General features: G+C 37.2%; 1 protein-coding gene across 1 annotated transcript; it reads left to right on the top strand.

The window, feature by feature from the left end:
- The first annotated feature begins 3,662 nt into the window (after positions 1–3,662).
- LOC121890850 (E3 ubiquitin-protein ligase TRIM39-like) lies at positions 3,663–6,368 on the top strand. Its single transcript, XM_042403434.1, has 3 exons — positions 3,663–3,754; positions 3,857–4,016; positions 4,156–6,368. Exon 3 carries the CDS (start codon positions 4,158–4,160, stop codon positions 5,787–5,789), a length of 1,632 nt encoding a protein of 543 aa, XP_042259368.1. The 5' UTR covers positions 3,663–3,754; positions 3,857–4,016; positions 4,156–4,157; the 3' UTR covers positions 5,790–6,368.
- The last annotated feature ends 3,081 nt before the right edge of the window (positions 6,369–9,449 follow it).

The raw sequence follows: 9,449 nt of genomic DNA, 5'->3' as shown, positions 1-9,449 counted from the left end.
TACATAAAATGCTGAAAAGATCATAGTATTATTTATTCACTTTTATTTCACTCCAATTATTAAATTTCTGACAGTCCTTGAAGGCAGCGCGGTGTGAACAGGGTCAATGTGAAGTGACAGAGAGAAGGAAATAGAGCTGCTGCACTCCACCTTACCAGATAGGCTGAATACCACCGTGCTGTTAACAGCAAAACCTTGGTTACAATGTAACCACATACCACTTTAAGAATTTCACAATGAGGTGTACATGAATAAACAGAGATAAAGCCAGAGAAAAAGCACAGAGTACAGTGAACATAGCCTCAAAAGTGGTGTGTAGGCCTTTTTTGCAAGGCCATTTCTGCATAAAATAATATATATTAATAAATGTACAATAGAGGCCTTTACTGTTAACTTGGATACATCTCATTATGAATTCCAATCAAGCCAGGAAGACTAACAATCAATTGTCAAATAGCTCTTCATCGTGTAAAGTAGACTACAAAATGCTTTAACAGGGGGCCTCTGTGACCTCAAAGGGAGAAATGGTAATTTGGTATTTCAGCAGTGAGCTAATCAACATTGCTTTGAGTGTTTAGGATTGCTTCCCTTTTTTTATTCATTAGTCATTTAATCACCAAAGAAACATAATCCACAAGACAAAAATTTCAAAGAAAAGAATTTGTAAAAAGACAGACAAGGAGAAAAGAAGGACACAGAACTCTTTACAAGTAATAAATCATGATTGAATATCTGCTGGTACCCATAACCATTATCATGACATAATATATGCCGATAATATAAAGCAACTGAAAGACCAGGGCCCTGTCCTTCTGACTTTTCAATGTAATTATGATTCTTCACCATAGCAAGACTTCTTTTGGCAAAACAGACTCTTCACTATGTATTTTCCTCTTTTTCCACCTTACTAATTCAATAAGCTTGCAAGCTATTAGTGTAGATGATGGCTGCAGGGGGGAGGGGTTCTGCAGTGGTCACCTGCACTGGCGACAATCAGTCTACCAAAACAACATTACTTAGCAGAGGATGTCGTCCATCAGGTCAAGCTTTCTCCTCAATAAACATCATCCAACCAGAGCATGAAAAAAAAAACAGATTATCATCAATCAGCCTTCTAGTGTTTTGCATTTCTTCATATTTGCATAAGTGACACATGGTAGAACAAACAGAAATGTGGTTTCCCCCTAATGCCAGCTCATTTCTATGCAGAGCCAGTGCCCCTCTGTCCAGTCTCATTCTGCTGTTGTTAGTTCATCGCCTCTCATGCTTTGTGACCTGCTAAGCTCGCTAATGCTTTCTCCCATATGGGGGGTACGAGTGGGGCATGACTGAGCATGCAAGTTAAATACAAACTGGTTGAGGGAAAAGCAAACATGATGTGCATTGGTGTGTGCATGTGTTTGCATGAGTGACAAAGGGAATTTAGGTATGCGTGTAAAAAAAAAATAAGAGAGAGAAAAGTCAGAATTGTACAATTGATACTGAAGTACATCCATTCATTTGAATTTCACATTAAATTTGTTTTAACATGTTTTATTGGATGTGTGCCTGTACCGTTAGGTAGAGCGTTGGGTGTTTGTCCTGTGGTGAAATGGTGCACAGAGAAGAAGAGAAATGGTTAGAATGTGTGAAAAAAATGGGTAAATAAGGAAAATTAAAATGAAATGATGAAAAAAATGTCTAGCTTAAATTGAAATGCTGAATTATACTAAATTATAAAGGGAAATAATACTGTTATGAAGCATCGTTTGCATTGTAAATCACTATTTTTTGGCTTTTTTCAAGCCCTATGAAAACATAATGAGTTAAGTTATTCTTACTGATAAAGAAAATTCCAAACTACTTTTTCAGTTTCCTCTTCTGTCCTTTGTATGATCTCAATATGTTTTCCAAACCGCCCATATTTCATGCAGATTTTCATTTTAGAGATGGGTGTTCAGTTTCAAAAGCATTAAGCCAAACCCATCTGTACCCTGATCCACTTGGCTTCCGCTTGTTGTGCCTGACCTCTTGTGGTCAGACTCACCCGTAGGCCACATGATAGAATGGCCTCTTCAAAAAGAGCATAACTCAAGTTTGACAAAGTCAGTAAAGGTAACACACACACATACACAAGAGTCAGTAAAGAAATGCAAAAATATCTAGACTGTGCTATCCTCTTTCCTACTTTTTTTCCTGGATTAAGAAAAGCCAGTATGACATGATAATAATCTTAGAGGAGAACCAGAGAATTGGACATGAACTAAGATCCAGTTTGGGAGGTGGAGCTGGAAATTGCCACTGTAAAAGTTCAGGAGAGGTCTTCTTATGTCAGTTTACAACCATAAAAAGAAGTAGAGAAACATCTGTGGTGATAGCAATCTGTGTAGAGGAACTCTTGGGATACTCGGCTGGTGTAACTCTGGGCACAGCTTCTTATTCTATTTTAAGATGAAAGGCAGTTTCAGAATTACTTGAAGCTGGAGTGGACTGGACTGTAAGTAAGATTGTCCACCAAAAATGAGAATTAATCCAATACTATTTGTGGAAAAGGGAGTCAGACTTTTGTGACTTAAGAGTGGAACAACTAGACATTACCTTTACTGACAGCAACATCTCTGTCCCTAACTGATTCTTATGTGAAATTCTCCCTTTTCTCCTTGTACAGTAAGATGAGTGTTAAGATAAAATAGTTTGCAAACAAAGACGGTAACTAAAAAATGACATATCTCCTTGCTCAAGTCGTTCATTGTCAACTGACTCTTTTTTTAAATTATTAGCTATATTGGTACGTAATGATTATTTTCAATATTTTATATTGTCATACAAAATAATGCTTAATATTACGTGTTTTACAATCAGGGGGAGGTCCAGTTACCTGTAATAGGAAATATACAGGTGCAGTTTGAGAAATGAGTTAATTTTTTTTTTAATTGAAAAAATATGTGCAACAGATGGTATTTTTATTTCATCCAGAAACAAGATTCCAGAGATACAATCAGAACCACTGACTGTACATAAATATCGACAACGCGTTGCCACTATGCAAAAGTGAAGTCTTAATATCTCCTTTATTAGCTGTTGTGAGCACAGTTTGCATCCCAGTGATGTTGTGTCTCACTGACTTTCTCCAGTGTTCTGAAAGGGTCGACCTCTTGGACTACAAATTGTGCCTTAAATTTATTTAACTTAACCTCCTGGCATGTTTGAATGTGTGAATTTTGCACTGTGGTTATTTTTATTGTTAAAGTGTGTGACATGTGCAATTTGTTCAATTAAAAAAAATTTTTTTGAAAAAAAAACAATTTGGAAAAAAAAGCCCCTCCTTTCCGGGAGCTGCCATATTGCTTGTGTGACATCATTTGGAGCCAGAGAGTCGGGCGGCGGGATGACAACCCGCGAGACACGCCCCTTCAGCCGTACTGCCGGCTTTGAGAGCGGCTGTTACAGCTGTCAATCATGACGTCACACCCCTTTTTACTCTCGTCAAATAACAAAGTAAAAACAAAATTATCAGAAAATGAGCACTTGAGTAAACATCAGCGTGATGCGAACTACTTAAAATGACAGAAACCATCTTTTGGAAAAAAAAAAATAAATTTTTTTTTAGTTTGACTCATGTTCCCTTAGCTAACATGGAGGGGGCGGGACTTATGACCTATACTGCAGCCACCAGGGGCAGATCGAGATGATTTGGCTTCACTTTTGGGCAGCTGTCATGACGTCAATATTCATATCGAAATGCAGTCAGTGGTCACAATAGTACAACCAAAAGGTAGGATGTACAAATAAACTGTAATGATGAAATTTGGTTTTGATATCTGGCAATATGATAAAAAACCGAGAGAGGAGTGAATCTTTTCAAATCTTTCACCAGAACGGAGGGTTAAAGGGTTAAATTTCTACCAGGAAGTGTAGCAAGGAGGGGCGCTAAACGTCAACATGCTGAAACGAAACTGAACGAGGAGACTTTTGAACAGCAGTTTTTCAGAAGCAAAGTAGAGTTTTCCTTTGTATTTTTACTTTTTACTTCACAGGTAAGAAAGATAATGTATTTCTCTTGTCATAGCCTACATACTGTATGATAAAATATTATACAATATGTACAGTGTTAACTGAGTCTGCCGAGTTGAATTGTGAGTGTAATGTTTTTTCTTGGTTGTCGTAACGTTACAGATATGGCAACAGCCAGCTGTCTGCTGTCAGAGGAGAAGTTCCTGTGTTCTGTCTGTCTGGATGTGTTTACTGAGCCAGTCTCGACTCCATGTGGACACAACTTCTGCAGAGCATGCATCCACACGTATTGGGACAACAGTGACATTTGCCAGTGTCCATTTTGCAAACGAGCATTTTCACCAAGACCTGAACTCCATGTCAACACCATCATGTCTGAGTTAGCTGCTGAGTTAAAGAAGTCAGTTCAAGTGAAAGCCTCCACTCCAGACCCACAATTAACTGAAACAGCAAACATCCTTTGTGACATCTGCTCTGAGATAAAAGAAAAGGCCGTTAAATCTTGCCTGATATGTCTAACGTCTTTCTGTGAAGTGCACCTTGAGCCTCATCAGAGAGTTGCAGTTCTCAAGAGCCACACATTAATAGACCCTGTGAGGGATCTTGATGGCAGAATGTGCAAAAAACACAACAAGATAACAGAACTGTACTGTAGGACTGACCAAGCCTCTATTTGTGTCTTATGTTTCAAATCTGATCACAAGGGTCACAATATTGTCTCACTTGAGGAAGAATATGAAGCAGTGATGGCAAAAAAAGATGACGCAATGGCAAATATTCAAAAGATGATCCAATCACGGTCTGAGAAGATAAGTGAGATTGAAAACTCATTTGATGTTTGCCAGAGAGAAGCTGAGAAGGAGAAAGAAGCCAGTGTGCAGATCTTGGCTGACTTGATCTGCTTCCTTCAGAGAAGCCAGGCCGAGCTTGTTGAGGTGATTGAGGAGAAGCACAAAGCAGGAAAGGAAAAGGCTGAGGGGTTTCTCAAAGAACTGAGGATGGAAGTCGCTGAGCTTGAAAACAGAAGCAGCCAGCTAGAGCAGCTGTCACAGTCTGAGGATCACCATCTTTTTCTGCAGAACTTTCAAACCTTGTGCTCTCCTTTAGAGAAGGATTGGGCCAACATTGATGTTCACAGTGATCTGTCTTTTGAGGCAGTGAGAGGAACTGTGACTCTGCTGAAACAGAGAGTCGATGAAATAATGGAAGAGCTTCCTGAGATCAAAATGGAAAAAATGAGAGAACATGCAGTGGACTTGACTCTTGACCCTGACACAGCATATTGCACACTTGTCATTAGCCAGGATGGAAAACAAGTGACAAATGTATACATAGACCAAAAGCTTCCCAACAATCCAAAGAGATTTTACATGTTTCCAGACATTTTAGCAAAGGAGGGATTCACAACAGGGAAGTTTTACTATGAAGTGCAGGTGAAAGGAAAGACTTGTTGGACTGTCGGAGTGGTCAGAGAGTCTGTTGAAAGAAAGGGGGACACAACGCTGTCAAGTAAGAATGGTTTTTGGACTTTTAGGTTGGATGAGGGCAACTACTCAATATTTGAAAACAATTCTGCTAAAATCACACTGAAAGAAGAGCTTCAAAAAGTGGGCATCTTTGTGGACTATAATAAGGGAGTGGTTTCTTTCTATAATGTGGATTCTAAATCTCATATCTATTCTTACACTGGCCACCGCTTCACAGAGAAACTTTATCCATACTTCTGCCCTGAAGTGAGCGAAAATGGAACAAACTCTGCTCCTCTCATCATAACCCCGGTACCTCAAACACACTGAGCTTTGTTCTCATTTTGGTCCTCTAGAGATCACAGAGAAATGAACGAGTGTTAACCACAACATTCAAATGTTACTTGTAATCAAACTATATTTAAAATGTTTTTAATCAAGGCATGCATACATATATAAAAGACATATGACATTGCATCGTCCTGTAAGTAGCATTCTGTCCCTTTCTCTACAGTATAATTCATACGGGTAAATGTAAACTAGTGATGCTGATGTTGCACAGTCATATTGTCAGATCCTGGTGTATTACAATGGATAATGGTACCAGTGTCATAATATAATGTAATTTGTCAAGATATTTTGTTTTGTATTTTTATGCAAAATTAATGTTCTTACAAAATCATATGTCAAGTTTGGTTTGCCTTTAGAATCAAGAAATATATACAGCCTCTACCTGATGGAGAATTGCAAAAAGGGACAGTAATAGACGGAATACGCACATGCATCTAAATTCTTCTTTTTGCTTGTTTCTTGTAATTCACAGTGTCTTGAAATGAAGAAAATCGTGACAGATTTCCCTGCGTCATTCCTACCTAGATGCTCTGCCAGATATAAAGCATTTGAACAACTCTTGAGTGTACAATGTGGGTGTAAAAATGTAACATAACATGAGTATAATGGCTTCCTAATAACGAGGACCCTCACTCACACTCCCCTGACCATACTTCCATAAATAAATTACATTACCATTATGTCCAGAAGACCTAAGCTATTTACAATCCTTGATTGAAATACATTTGATAAAATGAGGTAATTATTAGTGCCTGTACACATTTCACTAGAAGCATTACAGCCAGGTAAAGCACTGCGGTAGCAGGTGGGAGGTTCAGTGTTTTGCACAAAGACAGACAGATGTTGAGGGCACTGACCTTATGACATTCAGGTCACCTAAACTTCATCTAACTACAGAGCCACATCTGAATATACAGTAAGTCTACTTGTAGTTTGAAACAATTTTAACGGATATGGAATATTTTCTCATGGTGTTGTCATGCTGTTAGCTTTATGAGGCTTTTAAGTCAATCAATAGTAGTCTGCCCACTGCTTTCACTCCTGACTCCTGCGTATGTGCTCCTGCCCCCACACTGGTTTATGTGTGTGTGTGTGTATGTGTGTGTGAGATAGAGTGGACGCACACACTCTCCTCGAGTGTGATGCGTGGGCTGATGTTCTTAAGCACCACTGATGGAGCTCATCCATAACTGTGACTGTTTCATTGTGTTTTGTCTTTCATTAATGGGACGTGAGCCCTTTTTTTTTCTTGTGACAAATGTCTTGTAATATTTTTCCAAAGTAGGTTAATACTGAATGACACAGTATGAGTGAACAGAATGAAAGAGGTATAGATGCACAAGACCAACAGCACACATCGTGTCTTTATTACTTTTATATTCTTATCTCTCACTACCAGGCAGATGAGGGTCAGCTGTTTAAATGAGGTGAAGAACGGAAATAGAATGATTTTAGGGTCGACCCTACAGGAGGTTGATGTGTTCTGCAACAGAGCTAAAGCGGGAGAATTTGTGACCTGAAAGAACACCAGGAGAGGGCAGTGAATATTGGAAAACTCCCAAAAAAAGTGTAAAAATGGCCAATCATGCCACTCTCTAAAGATTAAAAGTGTAAGTATAGAGCCACCAACAGTCAGTGATGACACAGTAGGTGTTTTGCCTTAAGCACGCCAATAAAAAAAGTACCTGCTGTGACTTCACTGATTGGGATGAAGTAAGAGGGCAACGTGCTTGAAAGTTTCAGCCCATACAGAGGAGGGCAGAAAAAGTCTGACGTGATACAGTTTCAACAAGTTCTCTATGATTGCAAAGCAAATAATATTTCTTGAGCTATGACTATGAATTTGTATTTTTATCTCATTGGTATGAGTATATATATATATATATATATATATATATATATATATATATATATATATATATATATATATATATATATATAGCATGTAATTAGTAATAACACACTATAAAAATACTGCATTACAAGTAAAAGTAAGTACATTAACGCCGAAGTACATTGCAAAATGTACTTGATATCTATCTATCTATCTATCTATCTATCTATCTATCTATCTATCTATCTATCTATCTATCTATATTCTATGCATGTTGTATGATCTTGTGATCTAAAATTCAATTTTTTCAAATTCAAATTTGCTTTATTGGCATGAATGTCACAACAACAATATTGCCAAAGAGTCAATGAAACAAAATAACATTAACATAACATTAAGATTGATGTATTTTTGATGTCATTGAGCTCTTTGCTCATTTCATTGAATCTTTTACATGGTAGGAGGAAGTGCATATCTGTCTCAACCTCACCTGTTGAACAGTGACCACATATTCTGTTTTCTTTTGGTTGCCATGTTTTTTTTTTATGTTGTCCTTTTTCAATTGCCAGTTTGTGGTCACTGAGCCTGTACTTGGTTAGAATCTGTCTCTGCTTTTGATCTCTGACAGTAGAGAGATACTCTGCCAATTCATCATCTCTTTTTAGGGCCAGATAACATTCTTATCTACTTTGGCTTTTAGTTTCTTCTTTCCAGTGTCCCAGATAGGTTTCTTTACATTGTGTTATAATTTGGTTTACTCTGAATGGTGTACTTTAATGATGTAGTTGGTAGAAGGCTGGGTAGTTTAATATATAACAATATATCAATAATATAAAACGTAATAGTAACTTGTTAAATAAATGTAGTAGTAACAAAGTAAAAAGTAGAATATTTCCATCTTAAATGTAGAGTAGAAGTTGTTGTATTGTATTTATTGGGACCATGTAAACATAAATGTCACCATTTGATGTACTGCACCAGAGTTATCTTATAGCTAATTTTCATCTGCAGTCCCTTCAGCAGGTCACAATTAAAACATATAACAGAACAATAACAAACAGTGTAAAGCAAAAAACACACATAAGCCAGGACATATAATACAAAATACAAAGGTACACACAATAACACATCACATACACTCACAATGTCAACAAGAAATTAATAATGTAAGCTTGTCAAATTAAAAGCAAGATTATTTGCGTTCATGAGAAGACCGTAAGATGAAATTTAGAGTCAGTGGTTACAGAGCTGAGTAGTTTTTAGCAGATTTTTTAATTTGGTTTTGAACGTACTGATGGAACTGCAGCTCTTCATATCATCAGGTAGTTGAATAAAATGGAAATACTTCTAAAAATTTGTACTTAACAGTAGATGATTAAATGCACTTAGGTAACTACTTTTCACTACTGTGTAAGTAAGTTATACTGGTTTTACATTTACTTTCCTTGTCAGTGGGGCTCAATGGTGATGACTACATACTAACTTACTTCCTTTGTAATTTGTAATTTTGTAATTTACAATTTTACCGAAAATAGCCTAAAAGCCTGTTTATTAAAAAAAAAAAAACTCACATGAATTATTACTGTGACCTACCACAAATAGCGTTCTGTTGCAACCACTGACTGTAGATAACTGTATTTATATACTATCATGGTTGCAACATAGACATTGCTAGGAAATACAAACACTTAACTCCCCATAGTAACAGTATGTAACAAGGACACTAAAATCAAATACTTCAAGCTCATTGGTCCTTTACATGGTCCAGATAATTCTAGAACACTGGTCCTCGGTGCTGATAGGCT

Source organism: Thunnus maccoyii, chromosome 23 (assembly GCF_910596095.1).
Source record: "Thunnus maccoyii chromosome 23, fThuMac1.1, whole genome shotgun sequence".
Lineage (NCBI taxonomy): Eukaryota > Metazoa > Chordata > Actinopteri > Scombriformes > Scombridae > Thunnus > Thunnus maccoyii.
The sequence above is the reverse complement of the archived record's forward strand: the minus strand, read 5'-3'. Positions and strand labels throughout refer to the sequence as shown.